Here is a 17358-nt window from a genome sequence, read left to right as displayed (position 1 = left end):
TGGCTCAGAAGTGGTAAACGGCGTTTAGTGTGTGTGTGTGTGTTTATTACATTTTTTTAACACAGTTTTTTTCTCCCTAAATGTACTTACACTTTTTTTTTTTTTTTGGTTACTTCTTCTACAGATCTGTGTATCCTGTGGACTCCTTCGGATTCGGTGGACTACTTCGATGACCAGCGTTTTTCTTTGCTTGATGTTAATAAAATGGTTAACGAGGGCTTGTGGGGGAGTGTTTTTTGTAATAATTTTTTTTTTAAACCTGTTGTGTTTGATTTTTATTTTACTTTACTAGACAGGCTTAGCAGTGGAAGCTGTCTTATAGACTGAGTCCATTACTAAGCCGGGCTTAGCGTTAGCCACAAAAACAGCTAGCGCTAACCCCCAATTATTACCCCGGTACCCAACACCACAGGGGTGCCGGGAAGAGCCGGTACCAACAGGCCCGGAGCGTCAAAAATGGCGCTCCTGGGCCTAGGCGGTAACAGGCTGGCGTTATTTAGGTTGGGGAGGGCCAGTAACAATGGTCCTCGCCCACCCTGGTAACGTCAGGCTGTTACTGTTTGGTTGGTATTTGGTTGACAATAAAAATAGGGGGACCCTATGCGTTTTTTTAATATATTTAATTATTTATTTAAAAAAAAAAAAACGCATAGGGTCCCCCCTATTTTCATTCTCAGCCAAATACCAACCAAACAGTAACAGCCTGACGTTCCCAGGGTGGGCGAGGACCATTGTTACTGGCCCTCCCCAGCCTAAATAACGCCAGCCTGTTACCGCTTAGGCCCAGGAGCGCCATTTTTGACGCTCCAGGCCTGTTGGTACCGGCTCTTCCCGGCACCCCTGTGGCGTTGGGTACCGGGGTAATAATAGGGGGTTAGCGCTAGCTGTTTTTGTGGCTAGCGCTAAGCCCAGGTTAGTAATGGACTCTGTCTATAAGACAGCTTCCACTACTAAGCCTGTCTAGTAAAGTAAGAAAAAAACACAACAGGTTTTAAAAATTTTTTATTACAAAAAACACTCCCCCACAAGCCCTCGTTAACCATTTTATTAAAATCAAATAAAGAAAAACGCTGGTCATCGAAGTAGTCCACCGAATCCGAAGGAGTCCACAGGATACACGGATCTGAAATGAGAAGAAAACAAAAAACATGGGTTAGTACATTTATTATCACCTGCTCACACATCTCCCGCCCCGCACGACTACAACTGCCAGCATGCCCTTACAGAAGGACATGCTGGGAGTTGTAGTTGTGTGGTGCAGGAGATGTGTGGGCAAGTGACAAGCTTGTCCCCTGCCCCCAGCTGCAGGACTACAACTCCCAGCATGCCCTTACAGTAAGGTGGGGCGGAGGCCGGGCACAGTATTTCCCAACCTGGGACTTGTAGTTTTGCAACATCTGGAGGCACCCTGGTTGGGAAACACTGTTTTAGGCCAGTGTTTCCCAACCAGGGTGCCTCCAGATGTTGCAAAACTACAAGCCCCAGCATGCCTCGACAGTCAAAGGCTGTCTAGGCATGCTGGGAGTTGTAGTTTTGCAACATCTGGAGGCAACCTGGCTGGGAAACACTGGCCTAAAACAGTGTTTCTCAACCAGGGTGCCTCCAGATGTTGCAAAACTACAAGTCCCAGCATGCCTGGACAGTCAAAGGCTGTCTAGGCATGCTGGGAGTTGTAGTTTTGCAACATCTGGAGGCAACCTGGCTGGGAAACACTGGCCTAAAACAGTGTTTCCCAACCAGGGTGCCTCCAGATGTTGCAAAACTACAAGCCCCAGCATGCCTGGACAGTCAAAGGCTGTCCAGGCATGCTGGGAGTTGTAGTCTTGCAACATCTGGAGGCACCCTGGTTGGGAAACACTGGCCTAAAACAGTGTTTCCCAACCAGGGTGACTGTTTTAGGCCAGTGTTTCCCAACTGTTTTAGGCCAGTGTTTCCCAACCAGGGTGCCTCCAGCTGTTGCTAAACTACAACTCCCAGCATGCCTGGACAGCCAAAGGCTGTCCAGGCATGCTGGGAGTTGTAGTCTTGCAACAACTGGAGGCACCCTGGTTGGGAAGCCTGCGCAACTTACCGGCTTCCGTAGGATCCAGCGCTGCACGACACTGCCGCGCGACAGTGCCGTGCGACAATCTCCGACAGCGATCGTCGCTGGAGCCTCGGAAGGGTAAGTGAACTTCTTCGCCGGTCCCCTTCAGCTGTTTAGTTTTGCAACAGCTGGAGGACTACAGTTTACAGACCACAAACCAGGGGTCTGCAAACTGTGGCCCTCCAGCTGTTGCAAAACTACAACTCCCAGCATGCCTGGACAGCCAATGGCTGTCCAGGCATGCTGGGAGTTGTAGTCTTGCAACATCTGGAGGCACCCTGGTTGGGAAACACTGTTTTAGGCCAGTGTTTCCCAACAAGGGTGCCTCCAGCTGTTGCAAAACTACAACTCCCAGCATGCCCGGACAGCCAATGGCTGTCCAGGCATGCTGGGAGTTGTAGTCTTGCAACATCTAGAGGCACCCTGGTTGGGAAACACTGTTTTAGGCCAGTGTTTCCCAACAAGGGTGCCTCCAGCTGTTGCAAAACTACAACTCCCAGCATGCCCGGACAGCCAAAGGGTGTCCAGGCATGCTGGGAGTTGTAGTCTTGCAACATTTGGAGGCACCCTGGTTGGGAAGCTTGCGCAACTTACCGGCTTCCGTAGGATCCAGCGCTGCACGACACTGCCGCGCGACGATCTCCGTCAGCGATCGTCGCTGGAGCCTCGGAAGGGTAAGTGAACTTCTTCGCCGGTCCCCTTCAGCTGTTTAGTTTTGCAACAGCTGGAGGACTACAGTTTACAGACCACACACCAGTGGTCTGCAAACTGTGGCCCTCCAGCTGTTGCAAAACTACAACACCCAGCATGCCCTGACAGCCAAAGCCTATGGCTCTCAGGGCAGGAGCCCGGGCTGACATTACAGTGCAGCCGCCCGGGCTCCTCATACGGTCTCCCCGCTACCCCCCTTGTCTCCCGCCCGGGCTCCTCATACGGCCTCCCCGCTACCCCCCCCCCTTGTCTCCCGCCCGCGCCGCTCAGCTCCCGCTGCTACAAGACTACAACTCCCAGCATGTCCTCACTGTAAGGGCATGCTGGGACTTGTAGTCTTGCAACAGCAGACAGATGGGAGTTGTGTGGCGCTGGCAGGTGAGAGGGGGGGGGGGGATATAAATCACTGCTGTGTCCCGGTAGCGCAGTGAGGGTAGCGGGAAGAAAGTATGTCGGAGCCCGGGCGGCAGTAGCTTTTCCTGCTCCATGTTGGAGCTGGAGTAAATTTAGTCAATTTTTATGGCCGTTGCGACAGTTTATTGCGCAACTGCGACTGTCTCAGTTAATAAATTCCTGACCACTGCAAGTAAAAAGTGAAAACTTGCGTAAATTAAGCGGGAAATTTTTTTTTGACTTTCTAGCTCTTGCTAGGGAAAGTCGCACAATTTATAGGGTAGGCGCAATTGCGACAATTTTGCGCCAAAAATAGTCAGAAAAAAATGACTAAACCCCTTAGTAAATGCCTGTCATGGAGTCCAGACATTGTATAGAAATGACATGTGGATGATAGTTTGTGATGGCTGACTGCAGACTACATAGTTACCCATAGTAAAGAAGAACCCCCCCCCCCCCCTTTGTACCTTTCCTATTCTTGTGCCGGGGTGCATCCCAGACTTATTGCTCTTACTGAAGCTATGTTATGTTTCAATAAACTTGCTCTGTTTGAAACTAAAGAAGAAAATTCCAGTCTGTGATGAACAAGTTACATAGTTCATAAGGCTGAAAAAAGAAAAGCACCCATAATGTCTGCTGAAAATGTTGTAAGCTTTGTTGGATCTACTTGGCTGTGGTCGACTTAAAAAAAAAAAAAAGTGTGGAATGATTGGCTGTACGCAACTGATGATTTGTGTAAGCTTACTAGGGGCAAACTTATTAAAGGGGTACTCCGCTACTCAGCGTTTGGGACAAACTGTTCCGAACGCTGGAGCTGGCGCCTGGAGCTCGTGATGCCATAGCCCCGCCCCTATGATGTCACGCCCCCTCCCCTCAATGAAAGTCTATGGGAGGGGGCGTGAATGCTGTCACGCCCCCTCCCATAGACTTGTATTGAGGGGGCGTGATGTCATTGGGGGGGGCGCTATGATGTCACGAGCTCCCGGCGCCGGCTCCTGCATTCGGAACAGTTTGTTCCAAACGCTGAGCAGCGGGGTACTCCTTTAAGGCTGGCATGTCAGACACCAGTCTTAAGTAAAACAAGGCTAGCTTAAGATGCATGAGGTGCATTAAGAAACACAAGCCTCTTAATACATTTGGTGCATATCATTTACAGTGCATGCACCAGACCTAGAAATCCTCTCTCTAAGCTGGTGTAGATTTCCTACTTAACTTATGCCAATTTTTAGTGTAGGTTATAAACCTGCTTGGGCGCTGGAGGCCACTGACACTCCTGCTAAGCTCAGCCTACTTCTAAAAGTGCAGTAGGTGGTGCAAAAAAGTTGACATTTTTTTTGTGCAGAAACTGGGATTTTGCAAATATGTGGAAATTTTCAATGCCAGAAATCTGGAATACAGCTTTAAAAGGAGCCTTCTTAGCTGTTTTATGCTGCCCGAACAGTGGGCAGCATGAAGCACATACTGGGATCATGATTCCAACACACTGGTTTACTCTGTATTCTATACATTTTTGTGATAAAAATATGTTTAATCAATGCCTTTGCATTGCAAAGACATAGGATAGATTCATTTTAGTTTTTATTTTGTTTTAATACAGTTATAACAATATTATAACAATTTTTCATCTTCAGAATGTGTTTAAGGAAGTTCAGGCATTCGACAATACAGAGATGAAGACTGAAATTGAGACTCAAACAAAAACCCGTCGGCTTCCGATTACCCAGAAATTCTATGCATTCTATCATGCACCAATTGTGAAATTTTGGTTTAACACTGTGAGTATGAGTATCCTTTAAAAATATTCGTTTTTTTTCTTGAAGATTCTTACTCATTACTACATAGATCATGTTTGTCATTTCCATATAATATGGTCACCACTGGTATCAACAGTTTTTTTTTCTCAAGAGAAACTAAATTGCTGTTTCACCTGCAATTAACCCAATACACAAGGTTTTACTGTGGGTGAACTAGATTAAAATTAGATATCACTTACTCTGATCAGTGCCGCCATTGCAGAGGGAGAACCGGTATTAGACTCCGTTGCTAACATGTAAATGGCCAGCTTTGCACAATGAAGGCGGGACACGGCGAATCCAGCCAATAACGCAGCCTTAGCCTGAAGTGCTGAGTCATCTATCACATTCTATATCAAAACACTTCGTACACTCGTTTTAGTACAGTTCACCCACACTATAACACTATGTATTGCTTTTAGTGTGCGTGCACCACCTGTCAGTTTCCCTTTGCAATGTCAATGTTTTCCATATTGTTCTCCAAAAGATTTTTAAGAACATGCATGGTTTTGTTAGATTAACTCTTTTTAGAGTGATGTTGATTTTAGTGCTTCTCCTGCTATTATTGGGCTCCTTCCATGGTGCACAGAAATTTTATTTTCTAAATTTCAAAAGCCAGAACCAATCCTGAACTCTTTGCAGGTAGCACACTTACATGGACTTGGTTTCCCTTAATTTTCTGGTCAGTCACAGCTCATACACCTCTTTTATACCAGGACATTGTGCTGGAAGGAGTGCCATGAACATTGTGCTGAGATGACTATTTACACACTACAGTACTAGCTGACATGTTTAGGAAAGAAGGGAGTTACTAATGCACTGGGTTTTCAATATGCTATGTGAGCAAGAATGAAAGAAACAGTAGCAGCACAGTAAGGACTGGGTTACACTAAGCAGTAAACTTTTGCTGAGAAGCTGTGCTTGGGGAAGATTACACCACAGCTTTGTGCACATATAGCAGTAGGAACAATAGTATTTACACAAGGTACAGCTGCACTAAGCTTTATGGGTGGCCGGAGAGGAAAGAGAAGCCTTGATTTATCTTTGAGGAACAGAGTGGATCATCCTTAGCAGGCAGAGAAGTTCAGCTTTCAGGTTGCTTGCAGCTCTCCTGCACAGAGCAGATGGTAAACCCCGTCTCCACTACTTGCAGTTCGTCCTGATCTAGTTGTTACTAGAAAGAGATTTCCGCTGATAAGAGGCAGTGGACAGCAGATTGCAGAAGAAGCAAGACACCTAGGGGGAGATTTATCAAAACCTATGCAAAGGAAAAGTTGCCCATAGCAACCAAACAGATAGCTTCTTTCATTTTGCAGAGGCCTTGTTAAAAAATGAAAGAAGTGATCTGATTGGTTGCTATGGGCAACTGGGCAAATTTTCCTCTGCACAGGTTTTGATAAATCTCCCCAATAGTGACCAATTTTTATAGCTGTTTTTCTGTGGTAAGAAGTCATGTTTGTAAATTAAGTGATTTACAAATCTGTTCAGAATCATTATGGCTATTAAATGGAGGGAAGCTGTTTAACCCTTTCTAAAAAAAAAAAAAAAAAATCTGTGTTTGCTACAACTACACCTTATATGTCAGCCACAAATGAACTAATGCCAAACACAATGAGGAGAATGTATCAAGCTCTTTAGACTTTGCTTTTTTTTTGTTTAAATTTGTTGCAGGAAAAGACGCAGGCTGGTCCCGTGTAACTTTTCCTGCAACATTTCATTTAGACTGTTTAACTTTTCTGACCACGAAGTGATCTCATTTAGATCACTTTGTGCAGTGGTCACTAATTTATCATGGGCGACTTTTCGCATAAAAGTCGCAAAGTAGTCACATGGACCAGATTTAGAAGAAATCACAGGGCAATTCAACCCTGCCTTATATTACTCTGTACGACAATTGTGTTAAGTTCCATGCGACTTTTAGAACAATTGTCTCACAGTCCGCTACTGCTCTGCCACATTTATCCAGAGCAGTTCAGCGGGCATTCATCAAAGTCCATGCGCCAATTGATAAATTTTGTGCACGGCTGCCACTTTCCCCGCAATTTTTCTTCATCTAAACTGAACTAAATGTAAGTTCAGTCTTGATAAATGCCCCTGAATGTCCCTGATTTATCAAACTATGTGAGAGAAAAACTAGTTATTTCCACACTGTGACCAATCACAGCTCAGCCTTCCCATCTTAACAAACTGTGGTAAAGTGAAAGCTGAGCTGTGATTGGCTGCTGTGGGAAAATCACTAGTTTTTTTGTTTTTTTTTCCTCACACAGGTTTGATAAAGCCAAAGGTTCCTATGAACTGATCAGTTACGACTCACAGAAGCCTGCTGTCAGCCATTAAGAATGATTGTTCATGTAACCATGGACTGCCACTTTAAAGAAAACACTCCTATTGACTTCAGTGGTAAACAGGGAACCATGCAAAAAAAGTGACATTCCCCTTATGCCCGTGTCATTGTGCTCTGATCTGTTGAAATCCATCTCAAGCTGAGTGTGGCTGAAAGAAAGCTATGCCTCAGCGATCAAAACATAAGCTTGTGGTGTCCCGGTACAGGACCTTGTCCTGTCCCTGTCTAAAGTCCCCTTACTTATAGTCCCTCCATTCCACAGGGCTCTCCTGCAGGGCTTGCCCCTTGGTTGCCTCATATAAATGTATTTCTGTATAGTGTACAAATGTATAGGACCTACCTAGGTCATGTGATATATTATAATGGTTGTACAGATATTTAGGACCTTCCTGGGTCATGTGATGTACCCAGAGTTCTTTGGGTTCAGGACCTACAGGCTTTGCAGCCAATGGGATTACTCCAGCCCCCCTAGTATATAAGGGGCTGTAGTCTGTAAATTCTCTCATCTCCCAGATCCAAAGCAAGCACAATCAGCATATCTCAATTCATCTCAACTAGGCCAAAGCCTAAAGAACCAGCAGCCACTAAAACTGTAAGTTATAAAGCTCTGTTTACTAAATCATTGTGACTACTATTCAACTCAACTCATACAATTAATAGCACAGTGGCCTGCTTAAAGCTAAAGACTATTAGTCCCAGCAAAGCCTGTGAGGAACCTGCATCCCGGTTACCTCAAGAGAAACTGCATGTTTATAAAGACTGTTTGCAGAAGTTCCAGTTATCTCATAAATTCTGCTGTGGACATTCCGTTTATTATCCTGCCGTTGGCTGTCCGTGCATGCTGGGAGTTGTAGTTTTGCAACAGCTGGGTTCACCTTGGTTGGAAAAGACTGCCTTAGTCCCTGGGAGTATTCGATTTCATTTATACAACCTGGTATTGTCTAAAGGGGCTATACTTGTAACAAAATACGTAATTAGGTTGTTCTGCAAAATAGAGGGACTTATTGTGCTTATCAATGGGTGACCTGAACTCCAGAATATGTGTCTCTTCTGAGAACTAAAGAGAGCTTTTCACCAAAGTAGGTTTGCAGGATATTTTACATACTTGATAATACAAATGAGTTTAAAGGGGTACTCCAATGGAAAACATTTTTTTATTTTATTTACTGGTGCCAGAAAGTTAAACAGATTTATAAATTACTTCTATTAAAAAATCTTCCAGTACTTTTTAGCAGCTGTATGCTACAGAGGAAATTCTTTTCTTTTTTTAATTTCTTTTTTGTCTTGTCCACAGTGCTCTCTGCTGACACCTGATGCCTGTATCAGGAACTGTCCGGAGCAGGAGAAAATCCTCATAGCAAACCTATGCTACTCTGGACAGTTCCTGACACGGACAGAGGTGTCAGCAGAGAGCACTGTGGACAAGACAAAAAAAAAAAAAAAAAATTCCTCTTTAGCATACAGCTGTTAAAAAGTACTGGAAGGGTAAAGATTTTTTTTAATAGAAGTAATTTACAAATCTGTAACTTTCTGGCATCAGTTCATAAAAAAAAAAAAAAGTTTTCCACTGGAGTACCCCTTTAATTTGAGGATTGTTTTACCAATAAAACATGTATTATTGCTTTCTTATTCTTTAGATAGCTTTACGTTTACACTTAGCTTAACATTATTGGGTTTTATATTCCAGTTAAGTATTTTTTTTTCCAGCAATTTAATTTTCCTTTTTTCCTCTTTTTAGCTGTTTTATTTGGCGTTTCTCATGCTTTTCACATTTGTGGTTCTTGTGAAGCTGGAGCCATTGCCTTCTGCCCAAGAGTGGATTGTCATTGCCTATATTTTTACCTCAGCAATTGATAAGATTCGAGAGGTTGGTGTTTTATTTTATTACATTTTTTTTAATGTTTTGAAAAGTTCTTAAAAAAAAAAAAGTTTTCTTTTTTAATTTTTTTTCTTTTTTGTGTAACAAGATGCTATAATATAAATCTTTTAGCTACATAAATGGGTTTGGTGTTTTCTGGCACTTGTTTTGGCTGGACTGAAACTGACCAATGAATATTCCTGTACATGCTGGGTTCACTTCAGGATAAGACGGATACAAGTGACCTGTCCTCCTGTCTTTATACCCCATTTGTGTCCGTATCCAAGGCTGGCTGGCTATTGCAATTATCCCTACTCCATAGAGTGTATAGAACCCCGGTATTACTGCATCAGCTTGTCTTGCCCTCTGATAATGGTGGGATAATGGCACTTTAATGCTTATTGATTGGGATTGCCCTCTGCTTCTTCCCTTTTGGCGGGAGGCCTTAGGCATTACCGTATATATACTCGAGGATAAGCCGAGTTTTTCAGCATGATTTTTCGTGCTGAAAACACCCCCCTCGGCTTATACTCGAGTGAACTCTCCGCCCTCAGTGGTCTTCAACCTGCAGACCTCCAGATGTTTCAAAACTACAACTCCCAGCAAGCCCGGACAGCCATCGCCTGTCCGGGCATGCTGGAAGTTGTAGTTTTGAAACATCTGGAGGTCGGCAGGTTGAAGACCACTGCCCGGGCCTTCGTCATGAATGTCCCTTCAGCACAGATGGCCCGGACCAGCTCACCCTAACGCCCCGCCGAGCGGAGGTGAGTACAAAACTAAAGGGGGGGGGGGGGGGTCTGAATGATGACGAAGGCCCGGGCAGTGGTCTTCAACCTGCGGACCTCCAGATGTTTCAAAACTACAACTCCCAGCATGCTGGGAGTTATAGTTTTGGAACATCTGGAGGTCCGCAGGTTGAAGACCACTGTTAAATCAGACATTGACAAGCGGTGATGATGAGGGGGGGGTGGGATGATGACAGGCGGGGATGATGACAGGCGGGGATGATGACAGGGTAATAATGGGGGGGTGATGATGATGAGGGTGTTAATGACGGGGGTCTGGATGATGTATTTCCCACCCTAGGCTTATAGTCGAGTCAATAACTTTTCCTGGGTTTTTGTGGTGAAATTAGGGGCTTCGGCTTATATTCGGGTCGGCTTATACTCTAGTATATACGGTATATGTAGAGTTTATATTAAGAAACTCCCTCTTATGCCTAAAATGTTATCTCCTGGGCCTTTTTTGGATGTAGTGAGGAGCCTGCTGGCCCCGGAGTGAGAGTTTTGCAAATTATCTATTGGGCGAGGAAACTCATTACTGAGTTAGTTACCCGCGCTTCTCTGATTGTCCGCCTTTAAAAAAGGGGTTTTCCAAAAGCATAAAGCGCAATATGCTGCGAGATATGATTAAAGAGTACCTAAGCGTATACTGTAGTATACCCTTAGACATCCATTATGTAAAATTCACTGAGTGTAGTTCTGTTTGGAACTGTTCTTGTCCCTTGTAGGTTTTTGTACAATTTTTTTTTTTGGGATAGAAAAGTTATTTTACCCAATAGATTTTTATTGGTAACATATGGTGTGGTATAAGCAAACAGACTCAAACGTATACCACAAAATCGTATGCAACATTTAGCCAAATGGTCTTGTTTTGGTAAGTTCTATTGTGCTATACTACGAACAGATGTGTGTAGTGTAGATGTAAACCTACCACAATACCGATCCCAAATTACATCTGTATTATGCTTATGTGACCCCAGCCTATATTTATTTACATTCTATTTACATGTATCCTTGTGAGCAAGAAAAATACATTACTTTTAGCATATATAAAATATCAATTCCTCGGATTACGGGGCACATGAAATTTGTATTGAGGTTTATATGGGGATCATAATGATTTTTCTGACAGCAGTTGGTATATTTGCATTAATAATGGGTACACCTATAGTTACGTTTACTTCTGTATTTGCGTGGTGATGTGTGGTTTACTGTGTTTTTTTATTTAGTACCATTTGAACTATTTCCATGCACTTTACTAATCTTTGATTGTCTAAAGTCTGTGAAAGCTGGTAAGGTGACAACCACAAAACTAGAATAGCAGACACATTATTTGTCACTTAGTTTTCTAGAGACAGTTAAATACATTTTGTGGCAAAAAATACTTAATAAAAAATTAGTCTTTTATTTATTGCAGATTTTTATGTCTGAAGCTGGAAAAATAAATCAGAAGATAAAAGTGTGGTTCGGGGATTATTTTAATATCACTGATACAATCGCTATCATTACTTTTTTCATTGGATGTGGCCTGAGACTTGGAGCATATAATTATACCTCGGAATCCCCTTTAAATAGTGATGGCAATGAGGACAATGATGATGGTGATGCTCAAAATCCTGTTTTTATTGCTGGAAGACTGACATATTGTCTGAATATCATTTTCTGGTATGTCAGATTACTGGATATATTGGCTGTAAATCAACAAGCTGGACCATATGTAATGATGATTGGCAAAATGGTAGGTTATGTAGAGTGGCAGTAGTTCAATGTGACTTGTATTATACACATGAGGAGTATGGTTATCAGGAAGTTATCTACTTGTTTTTGTCTCCATAGGTTGCGAATATGTTCTACATTGTTGTCATTATGGCTGTTGTTCTTTTAAGTTATGGCGTTCCAAGACAGGCAATTCTTTATCCTTATGAAGGACCAAGTTGGACACTTGCAAGGAATATTGTTTTCCAGCCTTATTGGATGATGTTTGGTGAAGTGTATGCTTATGAAATAGATGGTAAAGTTTTTCATTTTCTTTTCTTTTTTTTTTTTTTTATACAATTTTACTACTACTGTTCCATAGTAAGATATATTTACTATTAAATGAATGTAAAGAATTGGACTAAACAATCCAATTCTAGATAGCATGCTTTTAGAGGAATAATGGAAAAAAATTACTGAACGCAATTTTATCAACTTTACAGCACACAAGTCGAGAACCTGAATGTACTCCTGTTAAGGCACAATGCTCTTTTATTGAGGTCCCACAATTTTATATCAGGTTTCTCCTTTTTCCAAGTTACCAGTTTTATGCGTAATACTTTTCTGCCTCTTTCCTAAAGTTGGAGCAATTTATTGACATTTACAAAGATCACAATGTGTTAAATGTGTGCCACCATATAAATGGTTTTGGGTGAAAGGTATATGAGTTTTCTGTGTATAAATGTATTTTATGTTATTTTTTTAAATAGTTTGTGCTGAAAACTCTGAGGTAAAAGATTTATGTGCCGTTGGAACATGGCTGACTCCGTTTCTTCAAGCTGTCTACCTCTTTGTGCAATATATTATTATGGTGAATCTCCTCATAGCTTTTTTTAAGTAAGTACTTTGTTTTAGTGTCAAAAGGATAAATTTATTAAATCCACAAGTACAGTAGTATCAACATGAAGTCACATAAATTTGTCTGTACAGAGTATTACATATCAGACATGTACTGTAAACCGACTCGAATACATGGGCAAGTTATGACACTTCAGATGAATCAAAAGAGAAAAATGACATAAAAGGCATAAATGAGAACTATACACAAGAAGTCATTCCCCACTCCTTGGTCCTCTGAAGAAGTACCTTAGAAGGTATTAAAAGCCGGGGGAGACACATGAGGAAAGACGGGGTAGGGAAGGTGGTAAGGAGGGGCAAGCATAGAAAATAGAGGGGAAGAGATGGTAGGAGAAAACACAAGGATTTGGGAACAAATTGAAGGCTCAAACTGTCCAGGTGAATAGACTATATATTTAAATTAGGGGTAAGTACTTTGTTTTAACTGCTTAAATGGGCACTGTCACGTCAGTACGCCCATCCCCTTGTCGAAGCTGTTGATATGTTGTAAAGCATGTAAAACAAATAGGTTTTGCAATTGCTTTCAGTCAAACAACTTCCAGCTTGTGTCCCGCTACTGTCAGTGAGGACAAGCTTGGAGTTGTAGTTCTGCTAATGCTAGGGGAGATGTGAGCAGACAGCATACTGAGGGAGGGGGGAGGAGACCTGCACAGTGAGGACACGCCCCCTCCCTTTGAGAGGAATTCAGACTAGTGAGCTAAATTAAAAGTGTAATAAAAAAAATAATTTAAAAGTGCTAGACACATAAAAAATAGATGTACATGGTCAGGATTAGGCACTGAGTGATATTTAAAAAAATGTTTTTTTGTTGGATCTGACGGGTACGCTTCAAAACTATTACTATAATATAGAATTTAATACAATGTAATTTACAATAAAAAAACAGCACTTGAACTGCATAATGTGTGCTAAGCCACGTGAAATAGAATACATATGTCTGAATAGAATACAAAAAGGTGATGTGCCTATGAGGTATCGTAGTCTATCATGGTATTCTCTGACAAAAAAAATGTGGGGAATTAGACCAAACATATAATCACAAGACCATTCAAACCTATGATATTCAGCCTATGTAACACAAGGGACTAAAACAGAGCCCAATCTACTTGTCCCTCATGATGATCCACTTGTCCGGGCCAATTTTCGGTTTTACAGTCTTTTTTTCCTCCTCTCCCGATAATAGCCATAACTAAAATACCTCTTAGTTTTTCCCTAACATATGCTCCAAAACAAAAAGATATTGGTGAGGTGAAATTGAAATAAAAATTTTCTTTTTTACACCATTTACCTTGTGGTCAGCTAAGTGTTTTTTTGATACTTTGTTGTCCTGATTACAGCAATACCAGATTTGTAGTTTCCATCATGTTTTACTAATTTAAAAAAATTCGGAACTTTTTCCAAACATTTTATTGCTATTTTCTGACCCTGTAGCTTTTTTTTTTTTTTTTTTTTTTTTTTTTTTTTTTTTTAATCAGGCTTTATGAGGGCTCATTTTTATATGCCATAACCTGTTTTTTTGTATCGGTACCATTGATCTGACTTTTTTTAATTGCTTAAACTTTTTACTGGGATAAAAATTGCAATTCTGTGGTTTGTTTTTAATATGTTTACATGTTTTTATATAGGAAAAGGGGGTGATTTGAACTTTTAATATGGAAGGTGTTAATGTGTGTCTTTTAAACTTTTATTAAACATTTTTTTTTTTTTTACACTTTATTAGTCCCTTATGGGACTTTTCGGAGGAATCATTTGATTCCTCATACAGATCAATGGAGTTCTACTGAACTCTATTGAACTCTGCTGAACTCTGTGTGCGCTGCGATCCAGTGATAGAGCCCAGTCCAGCCAGGATCTATCAATGACAGAGCCACGGACACCAGGGAACAAAAGTAAGCCCTCCGGCTACTTCTGGGGTTATCCCCAGCTCAAAATCCCCCACTTCTTTTAACCCCTTAACAACACATGACAGATCAGTCAGAGCTGTTAAAGGTGTATGGAGATGGTTTGGAACCTGAGTCGAACAGTGTCATTTAAACAGTGTTTGGTGGATGTTATTGGTGGTGCAAGGGTTGGTTTGGCTTCCTGCGATATGATGGCGGGGAGCCATTTCATTGTCATAGCAGCCCAAAACCTGTAATAGGCCTCTGTGGCTGCCCTTAATGAGCTACTGGTACAGTCTTTTATGGGAAAAGGGGGGTGATTTATATTTTTGTTAGGTAAGGGGGGGCTTTATGTACGTATATATATTTACCTTTTTTATTTAATTTTATACCTTTTTAGTCCCAGTAGCAGATTTAGTAGCAATCATTAGATTGCTATGTACTATTTGATACAATTGGCTTTCTGCAGGCTGCACAAAAAGATCGTCCATCCTGCACGGTGAAGGCTGATAAGAGATCTGTGTCAACCATTTGTGTTCATTAGACCTCTGCGATTGCATTGTGCATCTGAGCCAACTTAAACCCACGGACTCCTCCATTTTGCCTATAGATGCCGTGATTAGCAATGATCACGGCATCTATAGGGTTAAAGACAGACATCATGATCGCTAATGTCTGCCATTGGCGGCGAGGTCCCGGCTGCTGAAAGCCGCAGGACCCACGGTGCATGAAGCGAGCTCAGCTTTATGGTCATGACTCAAATGTACATAATAGTTCACTATCTCAGGGTACATTTACATCATAGACCCTCGGGTTACATGTAAATGAGGAGAAGAAAACCATTTAGCGTAACCAATTTTCCAGATTATAGATGATAACAATATATTATTGATCCTGCACGAAGTATGGCATAAACTAAAAATATTTTTTTTAAATTTCATTATTATTATTATTTATTTATTTATTTATTTATTTTTGTCACATCACATCTTGGAAATCCCCAATAAAAAGTGATCAAAAAGTCTAATGTATGCCAAATTGGTTAAAAAAAACTCAAGATTACCGCACAGCTGCAAAGGTGGAAAAATAAAGTTAAATAGGTCCGAACAGGGCAATTTTAAGCATACTAATTAAAAAGAAATATTTTATTAAACAAAAAATCTTCAAACAAAAACAATATAAATGGGTATGCTTATAATAGTACTGACCTAAACAATAACATAAGATAGCATGTTTGTTTTGAGCACACTATGCAGCATAAAAAAGGCATTAATACATATTAATACATTTTGCTTTTGTATTTTTTTTTTCTCCATTTTATTTTAGCAATGTGTACTTCCAAGTGAAGTCCATTTCGAACATAGTGTGGAAATACCAGCGCTACCATTTCATTATGGCTTATCATGAGAAGCCTTTTCTGCCACCACCTTTGATTATATTCAGCCATTTGTCTTCCCTCTTCTGCTTTGTTTGCAAACGAAGAAAGAAAGACAAGTATTCACATGGACCAAGTACGTGTTTGTTTGCTTCTTTTACCATACATTTTGTAGTGGCTATGCTAGGTTACTGCAGTTCAGCTTTCACTGAAGTGAAGTACAGTGGTCCCTCAACATATGGTAATCCGTTCCAAATGGACCATCGTTTGTTGAAACCATCGCATGTTGAGGGATCCGTGCAATGTAAAGTATATACAACCTGCAGACCTCCAGATGTTGCAAAACTACAACATGCTGGGTGTTCTAGTTTTGCAACATCTGGAGGTCCGCAGGTTGAAGACCACTGTTAGACGAAGTTGTACTCACCTGTCCCCGCCGCTCTGGACCGTCACCGCTCGTCACCACTGCCCGGGATGTTGCCGTCCATCGCGGGTGCCGCATCCATGGGGTGTCCCCGACGCTCCGGGAAGGCCTCTGCTTCCCCGGCATCCTCGCGCTCCGTCGCCACCATCACGTTGTTACGCACGCCGCTCCTATTGGATGACGGGACGTTGTGCGCAGCGACGTGATGGCGTCGATGGAGAGCGCTGCCGATGCAGGGGATCCCGAAGAGGATGCGCCGGAGCCCCGAGGACGGGTAAGAGACATCACCGGAGCTCATGGGGCACCATAAACGGCTATCCGGTGGCAGCTGAAGCAGTCAGCGCTGCCGGATAGCCGTTTATGCGATGGCCCCGACATAAAAAAGCATCGTATGTTGATGCTGCCTTCAACATGCGATGGCCTCTGAGAAATTATCGTATGTCGGGGCCATCGTAGGTCGAGGGGTCACTGTAACTCAAAATGACCCTACACAATGTACAGAGCTGTCTGCTTCCAAATCTGTTCTCTGTATATGCTGGCACCATGGCTCTGGCAAGCAGCTGATCAGCACAGGTGGCATCTGTCTGACTTTCACTGATCAGATATTGGTGCCTATCTTGAACAAGAAAACTGCTTTAATGTAATGTTGGGAACACAATCCTTATAAGCAAAGGGAATTTGAAGGAAACCGGTCATGAAATTTTCCCCTATATAATGGTTGGCAACACATTATGTAGGGGGAAATTGGCACACAATGTGCTTGTGTCTTCTTGCCCATTGTTTGTTTTACAGCCATTTGCTTTATGACCGTCATGTATGCTAATGCCCTGTAAGTAGTCAACAGGACATGCTGTATCCTGTAATCCCTTCTACTCAGGCATGATAGATGGCCCAGGCACAAGATTTATGCTGCCCGCTGTTTGAGCAGCATAAAACTGATGACCGGTTCCCTTTAAATATCGGTTATTGCACAGAAATCACATAGGGGGGCATTTACTAAGGGGTTTAGTCATTTTTTTCTGACTATTTTTGGCGCAAAATTGTCGCAATTGCGCCTACCCTATAAATTGTGCGACTTTCCCTAGCAAGAGCTAGAAAG

At 42.1% G+C, this 17358-nt stretch overlaps 1 protein-coding gene across 1 annotated transcript in view; it reads left to right on the top strand.

Moving 5' to 3' along the window:
* The window catches only part of TRPM7 (transient receptor potential cation channel subfamily M member 7), a 150775-nt gene that overhangs the window by 84282 nt on the left and 49135 nt on the right, over positions 1 to 17358 (top strand). The window contains exons 19-24 of the mRNA XM_056572202.1: positions 4822 to 4965; positions 9066 to 9194; positions 11385 to 11705; positions 11804 to 11978; positions 12433 to 12559; positions 15787 to 15971. Coding sequence (XP_056428177.1) covers positions 4822 to 4965; positions 9066 to 9194; positions 11385 to 11705; positions 11804 to 11978; positions 12433 to 12559; positions 15787 to 15971 — 1081 coding nt within the window. The remainder of the gene's footprint in view (positions 1 to 4821; positions 4966 to 9065; positions 9195 to 11384; positions 11706 to 11803; positions 11979 to 12432; positions 12560 to 15786; positions 15972 to 17358) is intronic.

This window comes from Hyla sarda, chromosome 4 (assembly GCF_029499605.1).
Source record: "Hyla sarda isolate aHylSar1 chromosome 4, aHylSar1.hap1, whole genome shotgun sequence".
Taxonomy (NCBI): Eukaryota; Metazoa; Chordata; class Amphibia; order Anura; family Hylidae; genus Hyla; species Hyla sarda.
This window is presented reverse-complemented; position numbering and strand designations above follow the sequence as displayed.